The sequence below is a fragment of the Aethalodelphis obliquidens genome, unplaced genomic scaffold, assembly GCF_003676395.1.
Source record: "Aethalodelphis obliquidens isolate GAN/ISIS:26980383/991018 unplaced genomic scaffold, ASM367639v1 scaffold53, whole genome shotgun sequence".
Classification (NCBI taxonomy): Eukaryota; Metazoa; Chordata; class Mammalia; order Artiodactyla; family Delphinidae; genus Aethalodelphis; species Aethalodelphis obliquidens.
In genome coordinates, this window is record NW_020837997.1 from 11992730 (window position 1) to 12012246 (window position 19517).

The 19517-nt window shown below is 56.2% G+C and overlaps 2 protein-coding genes across 7 annotated transcripts in view; one reads left to right on the top strand and one right to left on the bottom strand.

The window, feature by feature from the left end:
• The first annotated feature begins 1967 nt into the window (after window positions 1-1967).
• On the top strand, window positions 1968-5965 carry TLE6 (TLE family member 6, subcortical maternal complex member). Its single transcript, XM_027086025.1, has 11 exons — window positions 1968-2183; window positions 2270-2549; window positions 2652-2942; window positions 3109-3212; window positions 3298-3335; window positions 3599-3941; window positions 4041-4291; window positions 4585-4726; window positions 5139-5289; window positions 5552-5628; window positions 5787-5965. The coding sequence occupies exons 1-11, from the start codon at window positions 2103-2105 to the stop codon at window positions 5889-5891; spliced, it is 1863 nt and encodes a 620-aa protein (XP_026941826.1). The 5' UTR covers window positions 1968-2102; the 3' UTR covers window positions 5892-5965.
• A 1773-nt stretch (window positions 5966-7738) lies between these two features.
• Window positions 7739-19517, bottom strand: part of TLE2 (TLE family member 2, transcriptional corepressor) — a 20096-nt gene continuing 8317 nt past the window's right edge. For 4 of the 6 annotated variants that reach the window (XM_027085528.1, XM_027085526.1, XM_027085527.1 and 1 more), the window contains 12 exons: window positions 18900-19007; window positions 18508-18552; window positions 17777-17926; window positions 16123-16261; window positions 15130-15290; window positions 13997-14073; window positions 12980-13229; window positions 12304-12551; window positions 12027-12174; window positions 10305-10455; window positions 9423-9499; window positions 7743-8034 (listed from right to left, as the gene is read on the bottom strand). In XM_027085528.1, coding sequence (XP_026941329.1) covers window positions 7927-8034; window positions 9423-9499; window positions 10305-10455; window positions 12027-12174; window positions 12304-12551; window positions 12980-13229; window positions 13997-14073; window positions 15130-15290; window positions 16123-16261; window positions 17777-17926; window positions 18508-18552; window positions 18900-19007 — 1662 coding nt within the window. In that variant the 3' untranslated portion in view covers window positions 7743-7926. Of the gene's footprint in view, window positions 8035-9422; window positions 9500-10304; window positions 10456-12026; window positions 12175-12303; window positions 12552-12979; window positions 13230-13996; window positions 14074-15129; window positions 15291-16122; window positions 16262-17776; window positions 17927-18507; window positions 18553-18899; window positions 19008-19517 lie in introns of all 6 variants that reach the window. The other 2 variants (XM_027085525.1, XM_027085524.1) reach the window with 1 other exon arrangement.

The following is a 19517-nucleotide window of genomic DNA, read 5'->3' on the forward strand; positions in this document are numbered from 1 at the left end:
ACATAAGGGGAGGAATTCCTTGGTGGTGCAGTGGTTAGGACTCCGTACTTCCACTGCAGGGGACACAGGTTCGATGATCCCTGGTCGGGGCAGTTCTGCATGCCATGGGGTGCTGCCAAAAAAAATAAATAAGATGTAAGGGGGTGAGGAGGACCCAGGAGGGTCGCCCCTAAGCACCCTCCTCCCCCAACAGAAGGCCCCAGGTGGTGATCCCTAGCTGACTTGTGGTTTCACAGGGACCGCCTCCCCCTCCCCTGTTTCCTGTTCCTCGTCTCCCAGCCTCCTTGCTGTGTATTTAAAATCCTGAGCAGCAGCAGCGGCAACGCCCCCGGCTCCTCCGCAGCCCGCCTGCACACAGCTCTCCCCAGGGAGGACCTGCATGCAGGCAGGGGGCAGCAGCACTTTTCATGCTGAGTGCATTAAAGTGCCAGTAAATTGCGTATTAACGAGCCAGGGAGGATTGGGGAAGGCTCCCCTGGGCCTCGTGCTGCTGGGAGGCCCAGCTGGGGAATCCATCGCCTGCTACCCTAGGAGGCAGCCACCTGGAGCGCCCAGAGCTCAGGGAGGGGGTCCTCCATTCCAGCCTCTCCCTCCACCATCCTGCTCGCCCCCAACCCCAACCAGCGAGGGGCAGGGGGTGGGACCAGGCTGCCAGTGGAGGCAGGGAAACGCTGCTGGGCCCCAGGTGTCCTGACTTTAGGAAATTGACTTTGATGCTCTGAGCCTCAGTTTTCTCATCTGCAGAACGGAAACGCCAGTGGTGCCCGTTCAACAGAACTGACAGCCACAGGCCTTATGCCACGTTCCTTAGCACTTATTTCTTTCTGTGAATCACAATATTTCCCCAGGATTTTGGAATTCGCTCTGGGCCAGACAGCTTCCTGGCATCCACCGTGGAGGTGCATGTGCATTCGGAAGGCCCACGGCACTGCCTCCAAAGCCAAAGGCCCAAGACTAAATCCGTGTCACCCTCTGCAGTAGCCACGGGACACACGTGGCTATTTACACTTTAATTGGCAATCAGGTGGCACCGTCCACGTTTCAAGTATTCAACCTTAGCTGGCAGGTCTAGAACATTCCTCATATCACTGTATTTAGTCCATCTGGACTAAATATAGCTGCACATTCCCGTAGAGCCCCTTATCGGGCCGAGAAGGTGGGTCTCCTCGCAGCGAATTCCTGGCAGTACTGGCAGGTCGTGTCTTGCGTGGTCTGTGTCCTCAGCTGGCTGCCAGGCACACTCTAGGTTCGTGCCTCGCCGTCTCCTCTGGCAGCCCCCAGCCCCACATTGGCTATTGAGCCCTTGAAATGTGGCCCGTGGGACAGGAGGGATCGCATTTTTAATTAAACTTAACTTTCTATTTAAATAGTGACCTGCAGCCAGTAGCCGCTGTGCAGGGAGGTTCAGTCTTGAGGAAGGAGAGGTTAAACACAAATCTGGTACCCGGGCCAGATACATGATCTTGAGAAAAGCAGTGGGACGTGTCATAGGAGGGAGCCTGTCCTAAAGGAACAGATGGGCAGCCTGCTGGGAGGGAGAAAAAGAAAATTTAGGGTGCCTTCCATGACCACAGAAACTGTTCACTTAAATCTGGAATCGGTAGCAGCCACGTGGCTTGATTTTAAATATAAAATAAGTGACCCTCCCACCAGGGCCCCTAACATCCCCATCGCCAGCCCTGCTCCCCAAGAGGTAACCATTGGTTTCTTAGGATCTTTGCAATGTTTCAGCAGCTTCAAATGTCATCCCCGTAAGGGGGACATGTGTACACACGGCCTTGCTTCTTGAAGCCATTTTAAGCAAGGGGGTGGCATTCAGGCTTTTGTTTCCAAATACCCCAAGTAAAGCAGCTGGGATGCGAACCCAGATCTGACTTGACTTGCGACCATATTATACTGGTGACGGGTCATTAGGGCTCAATTTTGTCACCTGCCGCCAAGGGTGGCCTCTGGGTACCGAGAGCTTGCTTTTTGCTAGGTGATCATGAATCCACCCAAAAACGTTCAAGGGAGGTGGTGTAACCTCACTTTGTGAACAGGGAAACTGGCTTGTAAGAAGGTATTCGCACCCAGGGCTGTCCTCTAATGAAGCTTTAGCCGGGATGACGTTCCCCTTCCAGGCAGAAAACTTCCTACAGATAGTGGAGACCTGCAGCCAATCCCTGGGCTTCCAGCTGGGGGAGGTAGGTTCCTGGGTCCTTGAGTAGGGTGGGGATAGGCTTGGGGCAAAGGGTGCATCCTCGTGTCCCTCACGACCCTGTGCTTACAGCACCAGGGAAACCAAGAGTTCCCCAGTGAGCAGCCCAACCGGGACCCCCAGTGCCCAGAGGCCAAGACCCCACAGCCCTCCGGTCTCCAGGGGCCAGACTTCGAAGACATCATGGCCACAAGGTCATCCGACTGGCTCCAGCAGACCCCCGGAGTGGACACAGTCCACCAGCTAGACACGTGGCCATCCTGGGACTCGGAGCCCCGGTTTTGGCAGGATGTTCTGACAGAGCAGCTCTGGCAGATTTTTACTGGGACCCAGGAGCGCCCAAGACGCAGGAGTGAGTCTCCCTGAGGGTGAGGGGAAGTGGGGAATCAGGCCACCTGGAGGGACAACACCGGTTGAACTGGCTTCTCCCCCTCATCCCCTTTTGTTGTCATAGCGACAGAGCAGGCGCCACGCCAAGTAAGTAACTGGAATCCTCGGTACCTGGAAGGGTGGGCTTTGCCCTGGCTGGGCCCCCTGGCTTTGACCTCTAGATGCCTGTGGGATTGGCATGCCTCCCCCACCCTCAGCCCTTGGATACCCTCAGAGGACCTGAGCCTGTCTGCAGCTCTGCCTGGATGGGAGGATGGGACTTCAGGCAGTTGGAGCATCCTGTCCACACTGCCTGGGCCCGCCTGCCATGTTCCAGTTCTCAGACCAACCCTGGTCAGGTCCTTTGGTCTGAACTGATCTCCCCAATTCCCACGGGCAGGAAAGCCAGGAGCCAGCACCACGATACTTGGGAGTGAAACTGCTCCCCAAGGACACTTTGGGTAATCCTGGTGGGAGGAGGGCAGTCCGCCCTGGGGGAGGGGAGCCACACCTGCCACTGATCCACTCTTGTCTCTGCCCAGTTCTCAGCCCAGCTACGCCCTCCCCCAGCTCCTCTGAGGGCTCCCGAAAGGGAAGCACAGGACTGGGCACTGTAGGAGAGGGGGTGTTCTCCCACATGGCCCAGGTGAGATCCCCGCACCCCACACAAAGGCTGGGGGGGCTGGGGTGGGAGGAGAATGTGGCTCAGCTGTGACCTCATCCACCCGCAGGAGCTTCCTGTAAAAGCCTATCAATTTCTGAAGCCCATGTAAGTATGTCCCAACCTTGTGGTCTGAGGCTAAGGGAGCCCAGATGTGGGGGTGAGAAGGCTTCCTGGAGGAAGGGACATAAGGGTTAGGACCTTGAAGGATGCGTAGGAGTTTGCTGGGATAGGGCAAAACATGTCAGGCAGAAGGGAGCAGTGTTTGGTCATGGGAGAAGGAGAATACTTGGAGGGGTGTGGGTAGAACCTGGGGGGATATAGAGTGCCGTGGAGAAATGAAGCCTGAGAGAACCCAAAATCTGACAAAGAACGAAGCCCCTCTGGGGCTTGATAGGTGCCCTGCTCCAGGCAGAGAGGCTCACAGGCGGGCTGGTGACCCTGAGGCCTCCTCTCCCAAGATGCTGGGACCCTGAGGACTTTGAAAACACGTGGAATAGGCCTGATGCTTTGCCCTGGCAGTCCAAGAAGCTGGCCGTGCCACACAGAGTGGAGAAGATACGGAGGCTAGAACATGGGGAGCCTGTGCTGGCCACGGCCGTCAGCAGCTTCACGCGGCACGCCTTCACCTGTGGCAGGGGCGGCGTCAAGGTGTGGAGCCTGGTCGGCCAGGTGGTGGAGGCCAGGTTTCCGGAGAGCTACCTGCGTGTACAGGTGAGGGTAGGGCTGGCTCTGGGGCAGAGCTTGTGGGAGCAGGGAGAGCCCCCCCACCCTGCAGGAGAGGAAGCTCACCCCAGGCTCTGCCCACCCCAGACCCAGGGGGCCTACCTGCGCACCTGCTTGCTGTTCTCAAACAGCACGGCCCTGCTGACGGGCGGCCACAACCTGACCAGCGTGAGCCTGTGGGACCTGACGGCACCTTCCCTGTACGTGAGAGCAGAGCTGCCCTGTGCAGGCCTCACCTGCCAGGCCCTGGCCGCCAGCCCTGAGGACAACCTGGCCTTTGCCGGTTTCACCGATGGCAGCGTCAGGATCTGGGACCTGCGGAACCAGAGTGTGGTCAGGTGTGGCCCAGGGGTGGGCGGGGCCACCCTGAGGGCCGCTTCCCACCTGGATCCCTGAGTAGGGACCCAGCAGTCTCAAGGCCAAAGCCCCTTTCCCTAAAGAACTCTTGCATTTGAGAGTTGAAGACCCAGGTTCAAACCGTGGCTGGGTCCTTGAAGCCCAGTTGTGGTACTTCTTGCCTGCCTCAGTTTCCCCATCTGTCACCTGGGTGTGATTGGAGGGGGGGTGTCCTCGGGGGCCCAAAGCTTAGAGTTTCAGCCCTGACCTCCCTTCCAATGCCTCTCCTGGCCAGGGACCTGCCGGGTCACCTGAACGGTGCCAAGAGCATCGCTGTCAAAGACCAGCACATCTGGACAGGGGGTCTGGACGCCTGCCTGCGGTGCTGGGACCTGAGGACCACTGGGGAGCCCCAGGAATACCAGTTTGAGTCTCAGGTGTGCAGCTGGGATGGGGCCTGCTTGGCCAGGTAGCAGCTGGGCTGTGGACTGAAGGAGGTGGAGGCTGGCGGGAAGGGCAGGGGTTAGTGGTACCTCAAGTCTCAGTGATGCCCTGAAGAGAGGGGTCCTTAGCTACATCCTCCCCAGTTGCCCAGATAACATTGGATGCTTTCATACTCTGTATCAGGGGTTCCTATTCTCATTCTCTGTGATAATCCCACAAAGTAGAGAGGACCACACCCATTTTGCAGATGAGCCAGCCAAGGCCGGATATGTGAAGTTGCTTTCTGGGGGTTTCACAACCAGGAAGCGGGCAGGCAGTCGGCCCCCGGGATGGGTCCCTGTGCTCCTGCCACCTCTCGGGCCCCGCTGGGACCTGGACAATGTTTCCCTGCTGCCTTCTCCCCAGATAATGAGCCTGTCCCCCAGCCCCTGGGAGGACTGGGTGCTGGTGGGCACAGCCAATGGCCAGCAGTGGCTGCAGCCCAGCCTTGGGGGCCAGAAGCACATGGTGGGGTGTAAGGACGGCACCATCCTCGGTCTCAAGTTCTCCCCGCTGGGTGAGTGGCCAGGATCGCGGCGGGGAGTCTGCCGTCGTCCCCAGCCTCCCACGGGGCCCTGCCTCACTAAGACTGACTCCACCCAGCCCTTTCTGACCCTTCCTGACCCCCCCAAGCCCTTCATCAGCAGGAACCGCCCTGAGTGATGCTCTCCGCAGGGGTGTGAGGGAGATGGGGAGCTCCCTGTTTCCCAGATCCCCAGGGGTCCAGCCCTCAGCTGCCAGCTTTCCCTATGACCGGGCCCCCCTCTGCCTTCTCCCAGGCCAGTGGTGGGTGAGCGTGGGGACGGACAACCTGGTCAGCGTCTTCAGCATGCCCATGGGGACCACAGTGGTCCAGGTACGGGGGTGGGGCAGGTGGGCGGCGTTCATTGGGCTGAGCCCGGGGTTCCAAATGCGGAGACCCCCCCCCGACCCAGGGACCACGTTTGAATCTATGGGCAGATGTTAAGGGCAAGGATGGGTGAACCCTGTCGCTCTGCTCCCCGACTCTTCCAGGTACCCGAGACATCCTCCATCATGTGCTGCGACGTGTCCCCCAGCAACCACCTGATCGTCACGGGGTCCAGGGACCACGCCTCCGTGTACCAGATCACATACTGAGGGCTCGCCAGGGTGGGTGGGGTGAGCACAACTGGACCTATGATCTTTGTCACGTGTAATAAAGCATTTGGAAATAGCACGGATGCAGTGCTGCATCCTGTCCCCTGGTCCTCTTGTGGAGATTGGGAAGGACTTTTCCAGCCTGGGTCTCTGAGCCTTTTGAGTCCACATTCCCTGAGAATCGGATCAGAGCCACTGACCCTTGCCGTCGGGGGAACTGGACGTAGAGCCCTTCTTTTTTTTTTTCTTCTTTGTTTTTGGCCACGCCACGCAGCATGTGGGATCTTAGTTCCCCAACCTGGGATGGAACCCGGGCCACGGCAGTGAAAGCATGAAGTCCTAACCACTGGACCGCCAGGGAGTTGCCTGGAGCCCTTCTTTCTGCTCCACTGAGCTCATCTGATGTCATGGAGAGATGTTTCCCAGCCCTGCCTGCACAGTCCCAGGGATGGGGTCCTCGGTCCTTCCCAAGTTACCTGTGTCCCGTTAGATCAGTGCTTCTCACCTGGCGGTGAGTCTAACCCCCAGGGGACACAGGGCCATGTCTGGGGACACATGTGGTTTGTCACGACTGGGAGGGCTCCTGGCCTTGAGCGGTTGGGGGCCAGGGATACTGCTTAACACCCCACAGTGCCTGGGACGGCCCCACAACCAAGAATTACGCAGCCAGTGTCAGCTGTGCCGCGGGGAAGACTAGTTTACAGGGGTGGCTCTTGCTGGCCAGCACTTTTCCACCCTCTTAGTAGGGCTCTGAAATCACCATTTGCTCACCCCATCCTTCTGGGATAAGCAGCGTCCCAGGTGGCGTCAACGGGTCTGGCCTCCCTAACTGGAGAATTATCCTATCTCCGTCCCATGCCTTCAGAAACCCCCTGGGCACGACTGTTTCCAGCAGCGACCCTGCCACCTCCCTCCAGAAGTTTCCCAGCAGCAGCCCTACTTTGCCCCCCAGCCCCCCCAACCCATGGTCCTCGTGGCAGCCCCTGGGAACTTCCAGAACCCAGCTCTGATGGCTTTACCACCCCCACCGGCCTCTCCCGAAATCTGGCTCACATTTCCATGGGCTTTCTCTGCTTAAGCCTGATCTGAAGCTGAGGAGGAAACCCCACGCCCCTGCTCTCCTGACTTCCACAACGGCCAAGCTCTTTACCTCTGAGCCTTCGCACATGCTGTTCCCTCTGTTCCCAGCACATCCTTCCGTCACTCTTCCAAATGGCTGTTTCTCCTCCTTTAGCTCTTCTCTTTGCTGTCACCTCCTCTGGGACTGTGACCTCCGCTCAGCACCTGACCGTGGGCTGGGCACCGTGTGCCAGGCTCTTAGGAATTATCACGGAGTCTCAAAGGAAACATGACTGCACCCCAAATACCTTCGTGCTCTACCATATTCCCTAACGCTCTGTACGTGGGCAGGGTCTTGGGGTGAGTCTGTCCCACAGGCTGGCAGTAGAGCACATAGGTGAAGCTTTGGGGCCAAGGATGTAGAAGCAGCCCCCCTGCTACGTTGGCCTCAAAAGCTACACACTGAGGTGGCAAAGCCTCCACCTGGAGCCCTGAGTGTCTGCTTGGAGTCGAGCCCCACCCGCCACATGGGCATGGGTGAGAAATAAACATCTATCATTTCAACCAACTGAGATCTGGGGGCTGTTTGTTACGTGGCACAATGGAAGCCACACGGCCCAAGACAACCCCCATTTCCTGTGGTCGACCCCTCAGCATTTCATGCGGAATGAATTCTTTCAATGTCCAGGTGAGGAAAAAGAGGCTGACACAGCTAGCAAGTGGCCTTCCCTCCGGAACCGTGCCCAGAAAGAGCAAAGGTTCCCGGCTCCTCAGCCCAAGACAGAAAGGCGGTTGTGATAAATACATTTATTTCCCCAAAGTCCCCCTGCACATCTGGTCCCACATCCAGCAGGGGAGGACGTAAGGGGGTCAGCCAGAGAGCAGATGAGATTTAGTGCTCAGAGTAGGACTGGAGAGGCGGTCCTGGATGCCTCTCCCTCGGGAGTTGGGCCAGGGGTGCAGGAAGAGTGGTGTCTCAGTAGACCACCTCATACACGGTGGCCTTCTTGTCCCCAGAGCCTGTCACGATGTATTTGTTATTCCCGGAGATGTCACAGCTCAGCACGGAGGATGACTCCTTGGACTGTCGACAGGGAGGGGAAGGGGGAGAGAGAAGGGAGAGTGAGGCACGGCCAAGGCCAGCACGGTCTGGTTCGTGCTCCCGACCACCAGCAAGTTCAGAGCAAAGAGGCAAGGAGACTGCCCACAAGGGTGAATCTGTGGTCCAGGCTGGGCCCAAGATAGGACTCAGGGGAGCCCAGTGTGGGGAGCCTAGCAGGGGGGAGGGAAGGAGAGTGACACATTTTCCAGAGAAAGGTCCTTTGGAGCTGAGCCTCTGGACAGGTCACAATGCTCCTGGGAAGAGCGAGACCTCGGTTCTCTGGAACAGGAGAACTGCCCTTTCCTGGGAAGCTCAGAGAGGGTGTGCACCAAGCATGAGGCCACACAGCACAGCAGAGGGCTGAGCTCACAGCAGGATGACCTACACCAGCGCTCTGCAAACTTTTTCTGTAAAGGGGCCAATAGTAAATTTTTAGGCTTTGACCTGAAAGCTCATTTAAGTCCAAATGCGCTCTGGCCATACGTCCAGAGATCAAATCAGTCTGTGTTACATCATCTCCTTTTTCTTTGACAACCCTTTAAAAAATGTAAAAACCACTCCACATCCAGCAGAATGGCTATAAGAAAGACAACAGAACAAGTGTTGTTGAGGAGGGGGAGAAATCAGAACTCTCACACTCTGCTAGTGGGAACAGAAAATTTGGAAAACGGTCTGGCAGTTTCTCCAAAGATTAAACAATTATCAGCAATTCCACTCCAAGATATCTGCCCAGGAGAAATGAAAACATGCATGCACACGAGAACTTGTACATGGATATTCACAGCAGCCAAAAAGTGGAAACAACCCTAGTGTCCATCGACGGGTGATGGATAAACACAATGTGGTCCATCCATACAGTGGAATATTAGCCTTAAAAGGGAAGGAGATTCTGACACCTGCTACAACGTTCATGGACCTTGGGAACATGATGCTCAGTGAGAGAAGCCAGACACAGAAGGATAAATCTTGTGTGATCCCACTCATATGAGTCATCAAATCCATAGAGACAGGAAGTAGACGGTGGGGGCCAGGGGCTGGGGGAGGGGACGGAGAGTCAGTGTTTCATGGGGACGGAGTTTCAGTTTGGGCAGATGAGAAAGTTCTGGGGATGGATGGTGGGGATGGCTGCGCGACAGTGTGAATGTGCTTAATGCCACTGAGCTGTGCGCTTACAAATGGTTAAAATGGCAACTTTTATATACATTTTATCACAATTAAAAACAAAAACAGGCTGTGCACAGATGTGGCCCTCGGGCTGACCGCTCTGCTTTAGTAGCTCGTGGCTGGTGGGGACACTTCCCCGTTCAATCCCCACGGGGTCCCCGGGCACCTGGTGTCCTGCGGGGCTGGGGACCTCAGACACGAAGTACCTGGAAGATGCTGGCTCCGTACGGCGTCCTCCAGGCATTGAGCAGGTTGTCTTTGCCGGTGCTCACGAACCACCGCCCTGGGGGAAGCAGGGCAGGGAGTTCAGGAGGGGGGCAGACTGGAGGAAGCCAGGGCTGGGGGCTGCGGGCAGAGTCGGGGCAGCCTGGTCTGGCCTCTCTTCTCGCTCCCTTTCTCACACCTCTGCCCGTCTCTGGGGGACAGGAGGCCCCTTAGCTGATGCTCGAGCTTCCCCGCCACATTCCAGATACTGAAGCCAAGGCCTCAAAGGGCTCCAACTGGCCTTCAAGAAGGGGGAGCCCCAGGAGAACGTTGCCAGATAAAAACAGGGTGCCCAGTTACATCTGAATCCGAGATCAACCACACATCATTTTTAGTACCGGTGGGTCCCGGTACTAAATATAGTACATTATCTGTTTGTTCGGGGTTTTTTTAAGTATATGTAAGTTCCACAAAATACTTGGGACATATCTATACTAAAAAAAAAAAAAAAAATTTAGTGTAAGTATATCCCATGCAACATTTGAGACATATCTGCACTAACACATTAGTTGCTTTTTAGTATAAGTATGTCCCACGTATTTGAGGGACATACTTATGCTAATAAATTATGTGTTGTTTAGTGTAAGTATGTCCCACAAAATACTTGGGATCTACTTACTTATGCTAACTAATTCTTTGTCCTTTAGAGTATGTCCCATGCAATACTTAGAATGGGACAAGTAAGGAATGACTGCTGTTTACCTAAGATTCAAATTAAACCAGGGATCCTCTTTTTCTGTCATGGGTTTTTTTTGTTGTGGTTGTGTTTTGGCAACCCTGCCCCAGCACCCCGGAGTCCCCACCCCAGACCGGCAGACACACACCACAGGAGGCAAATTTGAGGGAGAGCACACAGCTCTCGTGAAGATGCAGCTGGTATTTCTCAGGCTTTCGGACGTGCAGGATCTCCACGTTGCTGCTCTCCATGCCAACCGCCAGCCAGTCCTGGTTGGGGCAGTGGCCCAGGGAAAAAATCTGGGGGTGAAGAGGGAAGACAGGAGATGAAAAACCCCTTGGGATGTGGGGGGGATGCCCAGAGCTAGGGGGCCAGGGCGGGGAGGGGAGATGTCCAACACTCTCCCGCTGCAGCTCCCGCGTGGAGAAGCAGCTGGCCCTGGGCCTGGAGCACAGCAGGCAACTGCGTGTTGAATCATTAATATTAATCAGAATTACACGGAACCCTGGGGCCTCATATCCATTATCTGCTCTGAACGCACAACAGCTCTGGGAGGGAGGGAGGGAGGGAGGGGGCGAAGCCAGCAAGGACAGTAGCTCCCCTTTAGCAGATGGTGGAAGGGAAGCTGAGGCCACATCCAGCTCAAGGTCATATAGCAAGTCCATCAAAGACCAGGCCTTCTGACTCCCAACTTGGAACTTTCCCCACTTGACAACACCAATTTTTACTTTGATTTGAAAGTACGTGGTGGCTACATAAGTCTGTGCCCCACGCCCAGCGCCGCACAGAGAGGCATAAGACCCTGACCCATCCTAAGCCTCTCAGAGTCTTACTGACAAATGAGACATGTGTGGAAAGAACCATAAATTCACAGCAAAGCCTGGAAGGTTTCACGTGTTCCTGGACATATAGAAGTGTTCCTGTATAAAGAAGGGCCCGGTGGGATGGGAGATATTCACCATGGGATCACCAGATACATATGCCACCCATCTACATTTTGGGGACACGGGATGGACAACTATACCCACCTGCACCCCTGATTTCCCTATCAAAGGAAGCTTCAAGCTAAAGAAAAGGTAAAAAAAAGAAAGAGTTCGGGGGCTAGTGCCCACCAGATTTCAAGGAGGGGGCAAACTGGAGATGGGTTTTGAAGGATGTGTAGGAGTTTACCAATGGGAGAAAGGAAAGGAAAGGCATCTCAGCCAGAGAGAACTGTAAGTGGGGAGGTCCAGAGGTATCACATGGCATGGTGCGTGTGAGACTAGAGCACAGAGGTCTTAAAGAACAGGCCAAGGAGCTCACAACCTGCCCCTAAGGCTATGGGAGACAGGATCTGGGTCCAGGGTATCTGGAGACCTGTCCTTGACTCTTTGCTCAGCCCTGGGGAGCCCCATGATTCTGTCCAACCCCTTCACCACATCCTTCAATCTGGCCTTCCACAGCACCCCCAATAGAGACCTCTCTGTGTCCAGCTCCTATCTGTCCCCTGGGGTCAGCAGCTCCCCCACGATGAGTCCTGGTGGGGGGAGGTGGTCAAGAGCTCTCAGTAGGGTCAAGGGGTTGAAGGCTGGCAGGAGAAACCAGCTACACAAGAGACAAAGGAACAGAGGAATGGCTTGGCAAGAACATCTGGGAAGATGATCTGAGGGTCTTAGTAGCCCCACAGCTTGATACAAATCAGCTCCTTTGTGCTTCCCTGTGCTGTCTTTGAAGAATTAAAGAGGAAGGTCTGTGAATTTGTCTCAAGGACAAGAAAGATGGGCACAGAGAGCAGGTAGTTGGTCCTGCCCGGCATCTGGAAGTGGGTGCCTCAGGGGGAGAGGAAGGGAGGCCGGATTGTGTCCCCCTTCTGCCAGATCCCGTGCGGCACCTGGGAGCTGAAGTCATGCTGCTGCAGCTGGCGGCCCTCCCGCAGGTCCCAGCAGCGCACGGTGTTGTCCAGGCCCCCTGTCCAGAGCCGAGTGCCGTAATCAGAAATGTCGATGCAGCTGGCCCCATCCGTGTGGCCCTGGAATTGCCTGGAGGAAGGAGGGCCCAGGTGTCCATCCTGGAGGAGGTGCTGTTCCAGCATCCTCCCAGGCCGCTCCCACAGCACAAAGGGGAGATGGCAGGGGCTTGCCCGAGGTCACAGGGCACCGGCCACCCACCTGACCATGGTCTGGTTCTGCAGGTCCCAGACCACGATGTTGCCGTCGCTGCAGCAGGAAAAGCAGACCTTGGCGTCGGGGCTGACGGCCAGGGCGTAGCAGGCGGGCGCCGAGGAGGTCAGCTCCGCCTTGATGCGAGGGGTGGGGGCCGCCAGGTCCCAGATGGACAAGGTGCTGGCCTCACCACCCACTATCAGACTCCGGCCGTCTGGCAGCAGCTTGCAGGAACGAATGTAGTTGTCCCGGTTCTGGGAGGGGAGAGAAGCAAGGGCGTGGGATAGCACCCTTAGCCATGCCTGCCAGAGCCCAGCTGAAAAAACCACCCCAGTAGGCCTGTAAGCTCTGTCCCTGGTTGGCCTATAAGCGATACCCTACTGGCGTTAATCTCCAATCCTGTTGGACTGTAAGTTCCACCCTCATTGGCCTATAAATCCTGCCCCTGGTTGGCCCATAAGCTCCACCCCACTGGCCCATAAGCCCCAACCCTGTTGGGCTATAATCTCCACCTGTGGGTGCCCTAAGAGCTCTGCCCCAAACTGGCCAACAAGCCCCACCCTGGTTGGCCTATAAACTCCACCCATTGGCCTATAGCCCCACCCCTAGGTGGCCTGTAAGGTCCACCCGGTCGGCCTATAAGCCCCGCCCCGCTGGCCTGCAAGCTCCGCCCCACCCTCACCAGGCAGTCCAGCTGAGCTACTGGCGTCTTGGCGCCCGGCTGGCCCACGTCCCACACCTTCACACAGCCCTTGCCGCCCGTGTACACATGCTGCGTGGTGCCGCTGATGGTGACCGCGCAGACCACCTCGCCGTGCGCCAGCGTGTGCAGCTGCCGCGCGTGCCGCGGGATGCCGGCGCCCACCAGCGCGTCAGAAGGGAAGGGCACCGGCTGCATCTGCCCGTCCGCAGACACATGGAAGGAGTACGCCCTGGACGGGAGGTGGGGCATGACGCACGGGGAGCCGGGACCCTCCCCACCCTCACCCCCCTGCCTGTGCCCCCATGCGTTTAGGGACGGGGCCCCAGGATCAAAGGTCAGCGTGATACTGAAGAGGAAGGGGTCCGGCCGTGGCCTGGTGCATGGTTAGCAAGCACTTAGTGAATCTCCGTGGAACAGCGGATCCAGGAAGATGCCCTGTGAGCTCCAGAGAAGGCAGTCCAATGGCAGCCACCAGCCACAGGGCCAGTTAAATTGAAAGAAATTTAAAATTTCAGTTCCTCAGTCGCAGTGACCACATTTCAAGTGCTCAAAAGCCACAGATAGCTGATGGCCATCAGATTGGACAGCTGTAAGTGTAGAACATTCCCGTCACGGCAGAAAGTTTTACTGATCTTGGGGCCGGGTCATTCTCTGGGATGGGGCAGTCCTGTGCATCGTAGTGTGTTGAGTATTATCCCTGGCCCCCCACCCACTAGAGGCTAGAAGCACTTGGGTGTGACAACCAAAAATATCAACAGACATCACTAAATGTCCTGAGGTTGGTAGGGGAGGGCAGTAAGGAAGCACAAAATCCACCCCCTGCTGAGAACCACTAGTGTAGGCTTTGCTTGTTACATAACCCTCTCTCCAGAGCGCAACTCCGGGAGCCACGATTATCTTACAGAAGAGACTTTCTGGAAAGGCAGCAGGGAAGCCCAACACCCACCCCACAATGTAAGCACCTGAGGAGGCAGGGAGCCCCACCCTGCTACTCACGGCTTTCCCCCGGGGATGGAGGGCAGGGAGGAAGAGATGGACGACCCTCGGAGATGTGGATGAGACTCAAATGCCATCTGCCAAAACGCCAACGGGGGTGTCATGGGCGGATGACTCAAACCCACAACTGCCCTCTCCCGTGCTCACTTGCCATATTCCTCTCTGTTTATCAGAGAACACATCCCCCAATTTGTTTATCAGCCCCTCCCCAAGAAAGGGGAGATGCCCTTTCCTTTACCCATCCTACAGATGGGAAAGTGGAGGCTTTCACATGAGGGAACCCCAAGGTCTCTGGCTGGCGAATCCTACGGCCCCAGAGGTGGAAGGATCCTGATGAATCTTCTGTCCAATGCACAGAACAGGGGTCAGCAAACTCCAGCCCCCTGCTTGTTTTCATAAATAAAGTTTTATTGGCACACAGCCATTCCTGTATATGTTGTCTATGGTGGCTTTTGAGCTATGAAGGCAGAGTTGAGTAGTTGTGATAGGGATCAACTGGTCTGCAAGGCCAAAAGTACTTACCATCTGGCCCTTTACAGAAAACACTGCTGACCTCTGTTCTACAACACCCCTTGCAAGTGCCCACCCAGCCTCAGGCCTTGAATAACTCCAATGACAGGCATTTTCTTCCCTCTGGAGGCATCTACACCCACTGCAGGATGGCTCACTCTAGCAAGCATCTGTCCCAGTACTGCCCTCTGGGGCCCACGCACCAGCTCAGGAGTCTCATGCCTCTCCTTCAACTCTTTTCCATGGTACATCACTTCCAGTCCTCTCCCTGGGGTAGTCCTTCCTCTACAATCTACCAGAATCACCAACGTCCCTTAAAAATCAGGGCAAACAACTGTACACCAGGCTGAAGCACACCCTCACATCCCATGGCTGAGGTTCTCTGGTTCTCTTAACGCAACATAATCACAGTTGTTTCTTCCACAGTCACAGGTGCTTATCTGCATTAAGCTTGTGGGGCTACTGAGACCCTCAGATCATCTTCCCACATGCACTTGCCAGGCCAGGACTTTCCTCCCTTTCCCAATTCCCTGGTCTCTGGGTGTGTACCTGGTTTCTCCTCCCAGCCCCCAGCCCCTGGGCCCTGCTCACACCTCCTGGCATCTCCCACCCTGACGACTCACCATGGGGGAGCGTCCATACATCACAGAGCCGCTGACCTGGGGGGACAGGTGGAGGCTGACGTAGGAGCTGGGCACAGAGAGGTCCCCATTAAGGGCGCTGTGGGAGCCCAGGCTGAAGGATGTGGTGAAGGGACTGGACAGGGTCAGGGGACTCCTCAGGGCTGAGAGAGAAGAGACAAAGACAGATCTTCAGACACGTTGGATCCAGATCCTGCCTTCCACTGCCTTGGGGGAGCTCCAGGGCTCTCATGCTCTGGCCCAGCATCCACCATACCCTGTCCTATCTCCAGACATTTACAGCTGCTGTTGCCTCTGGCCAACAAGCCTTTCCTTTTCCTTTCTGAGTTATTGAATTCTTACTCATCCTTCAAAACCCAGACTCAATGTCCAGCAACGTCTCAGGAACATCCTTGAGCCTCCCCACTCCACCCCTTGCCTCCAACCTGGCCCATCTTGGGTCCCTTCCTCCACCCCAGCCCTGATCACACAGAGCTGGGAATTTTGGGGTCTGGGTCTCCTCCCCCACCACCTGGGAGCTCCCTGAAGGCAAGTTCCAGGGCTAGTTTCTTTTTGGGACTCCAGAACCAGCCAGAGCCCGGCCATAAGACAGAAAAGAGGAGCACTGTCATCCCCATATTAATGATGGGGAAAGTGAGGCTCAGAGAGGTTGATCACTTGCCCGAGGTCACACAGCTGGTGAGTGTCCAAAGCTGGCCTGAAACCCAAGCCTGTCTAACTCCAAAGCTTGTCTCTCCAGCACTGGGCTGAAGCCCCAGAGCAAGTCACTTCCTCTCTCTGGGCCTCAGTTTCCCTTGTCTGGGCCAAGACAATGAAGAAACGGAGGCCCAGAGTGAGGCAGTGTCTATTCTGAGTCATGGAAAGGGCAAGGCAATGCCCCAGCTGGAATCCACACGTCCTGCCTCCCCCACCCCACCCTTGTTTCGAACTCCCCGGAAAGGAGGCCTGTCCTGGCAGGCACCAGCAGGTGCTCACCAATACTGTCCGTGGAAGGTGCTGGCTTGGCCGCGAGCTGGCGGAGGTGACTGGCGGAGCTGGGCCCAGGGGTGGACGCGTCCTGGGGCGGGGAGGAGTCTGAGGACTTGGAGGCAGGGGTGCCAGCAGGAAGATCGTTCTGGGGGAGAGAGGGCAGCACTGAACACCCCCAGGCACCTGGTGCCTTGCAGCCCAAGGATCTGGGCAGAAGGTGAGTTGGAGGAGGGAGTACACCTGGAGCAGGCCAGGGCTCATGCAGGGACACACACACCAGGGGAGCGGGCCCCACAGCCGACCTCCTGAGCATGGGGCCCGCTCCCCTGGTGTGTGTCCCTGCACGCATCGGAACACCAGGCGGGCGTCTGAGCATCCACCCCACGGGGTGCACACACGCGCGTGCCCACGGGAACCCGGGCAATCTTGGGAGAACTGCGCATGCGGGTGATAAGGTACACAGGGCAACCACAGGGTAAGGGATGCGGTGAACATTCCTACATCTGGGGCATGGTGGGCGCACAGGGATCACGAGAGAAGGCGACGCACAAAGTTAGAGGCTGGCGCATCCTTCAGGGCCGAGGAACAAACCCTAGGATGGGCTCTCGAAGTAGGAGACCACAGTATGCTCCCAGATGCAAGACCCTCACCCGGTACTGCTGGGCACCCCCTTGCTCCCCACGAGGAGCTCCCCCACTGCTGTCCGTCCCCGTGGGGACCCTGGAGGAGAGGGGAAGCCGGACCTCCTTCACGGAGGAACAAGCTCTGTCTCGGCTTCCTGCCATCGCTTCCTTTGCCTTTCAAGAAACTTCACATCCTCGTCTTGTGTGGGCTGCACCCTATCCTTCCTTTACAAGGTCACACATTTTGTGACAGCCACACTCACACACCCACGACAGGGAGTGGATGGTGCCAACGTGGGGACCAGGGGGGCCTTCTCCATTAGAACAGCGCCGCCCCTCCCCCTCTTTGTCTCCTTGGAGTGGGAGGAGGGCACAAGAGATGCGATGGGAGCCCCAACCTTGGCGGTTGCCATAGCAACCTGCTGGGAGGGGAGGCCTAGAAACCGACACAGTCTCCCTGGTAAGGGCAGGGCAGGGGTCTGGGGAAGATTTGGGGGCAGGGACAAAAGGAGCTGAATTGAGAATGCCTGGGGGAGTGCTTTCAGGTGGTCCTTACGGCTGGCATTAAACATCGGGAGGCCCAAGGAGAGAGCTGTTCTGATATGGGTCATCTTTTCTTGCAGGGACCACATCTCAGGTTGGGGCTGGTGTGTTCCCAAGGCCTTAACACTCCCAGGGCTGGAATCAGCCTGGCCAAGCCAGCAATTCTATAGTTTCACTGTGTTTATTTTCACCAGATTTCCTATTTATTGCAAGAGATACTTGGTTTCCACATAAGATGGTGAGCTGCCTTTTAATATTATTTACAAAGTTGCCTTTTCAGATGTACTGAGGTTCCGCAGAGTGAGTCCACTTAGGAAAAATTACTGGACTAATGTAGAGGTGTTTTTTAGGAAGGCAGCAAAATAATCACTAAGGAAATCCTGGACCACAACAGCCTGTTTCATTTCTCATCACTCCACATCTAATGTGGTAGAATCTGTTTCCAGGTCCCCAGGATGAATAAAATGAGTTTCAACGCTTCCCCTACTCCTTACCAAGACGAGCTCCTTGGTTCTGGGGAGCGGTGAGCCAAGGCTGGAGGCCAAGGAGGCTGGACTGTCCACCAGGTCCCGACGGGCAGGGATGCAGATGGGTGCCTTTCCACATGGGGTGGTTGCTGGGCTGGGGGGCTCGGAGGGTTGGTCCTGGGTTGGAGGAGGTGATGATGAGTGGGGGGGGGCGGGGTAAAGTGGCAGGGGAAGGAGAGGCCCTCTCTATACCCTGCTCGTGTCCTACCCCAACCTCTAGACTGGGCACCTAGGACCCACCTTGGGAGGATTATGAAACCTCCCTGAGCCTCAGTGGACTCATCCGTAAAATGGGTTAAATGACATAAGCACACATAGCAAGGACTATATATAGGCTTGGTTTTGTTTTCCCTCATTGAACAGATGGGGAAAAGTGAGGCCGGGGAAGGGGGTGTCACTCTCCCAAAGTGACACGGTGAGCCAGGGCTTGAAGCCGCTTCCGTTGCCCACATCCAGGGTTCTCTGGGTCTCAGTTTCCCCACCTGTGCTATGGAGAGGAGGTCAGCCTGGGGTGCCCCAGTTTCTCCTACTTCCCCTGGCCCCGTGCCATCCCCATCCCAGCCATCCCATAGAGAGGGGAACACCAGGACACCCACTCCCTCTGGGTCCCCCAAATCCCCGGATAACCCACTGCCTGCTCTGTGCCCAGACCTCCTAGTCCTGAGGTCAGAGTGGGAGGAGGCTGGACCCCGACTCACCTCGTCCACCACCAGGTTGTAATCGCTCTTGTCCTCATCACTCTCCTGGGGGGACAGGGGGGAGAGAGCTCACCCTGGCCATGCTCCTGCCTCCACGCCCCTTACATCTCTTCAGGAGGGTTTGACTGGGATTCTGTGGTTTGGTTCATTTGCTCAAGTACAAGGGAGGCCGGGGAGAGGGGGGAATCCTTCAATGGAGGAGATGGAGCTGAGTACCCAGGAGGTGCTGTGTGGCCTCACTTTACTCCTCTGTGCAGTGGGGGAAGAGCCAGAGACCAGGAGGCATCCTTACCTCCTTCCCAGCTCTTGACCCACAGGGGCAATCAATCTCTCAGGCTGGTCCGCCTCCCACACTGTCTGCCCACCCCAGTCCATGTGTGCCCCCCACTCACATAAGGTCCCGACAGATCCTTCTCCTCCGCTCTCTGCTTCCCATTGCCACCCGGGCCGCTGGGTCGCTCCTCTTCCGCCACACTCTCTGGGGGTGAGGGGGATGCACTCTGCAGAGACACAGGGCCCCAGACTGCGTCCTGGTCCAGCCAAAACCAAGGATCCCCATCACTGTTATTAGGATCTGTGCCTCAAGCTTCCCATCTGGGAAAAGGGACCTTCCGAGGGCAGACTCAGTGGGGTCATGACAACCACAAATGTCCCCAGACATCGCCCAGGGTCCCCTGGGGGGGGCACTAATGTGAACTGAGATGAGCTCTAAGTGCAAAATGCATTCGGATCTTGGAGGCATAATACAATAAAAAGAACGGAAAAGATCCCATTAAAACTGTTTTATGTTGGGAGTTTGGGTTTTGTGGGGGGCATGAGCCAACCTTGCAGGTCTCCTTGCATGACCCTGCAATAAACCTTTCTCTGCTCCAAAAAAAAAACCCAAAAAACAAAAAAACAGACTGTTTTATGTTGATTACAGGTTGAAATATTTTAGATGCATTGTGTTAAATAAAATTTACTATTGAAATTCATTTCACCTCATTAACTTTTTTTTTTTTTTTTTTTTT

What these genes read in the sequence shown, in the direction of transcription:
- TLE6 (XM_027086025.1), top strand. Translation starts at nt 2,103, where the DNA reads ATGACGTTCCCCTTCCAGGCAGAAAACTTCCTACAGATAGTGGAGACC. An exon ending in AGAGCTACCTGCGTGTACAG is followed by an intron (nt 3,942 to 4,040) that starts GTGAGGGTAGGG and finishes TGCCCACCCCAG; the next exon opens with ACCCAGGGGGCCTACCTGCG. An exon ending in TGGGGACCACAGTGGTCCAG is followed by an intron (nt 5,629 to 5,786) that starts GTACGGGGGTGG and finishes CGACTCTTCCAG; the next exon opens with GTACCCGAGACATCCTCCAT.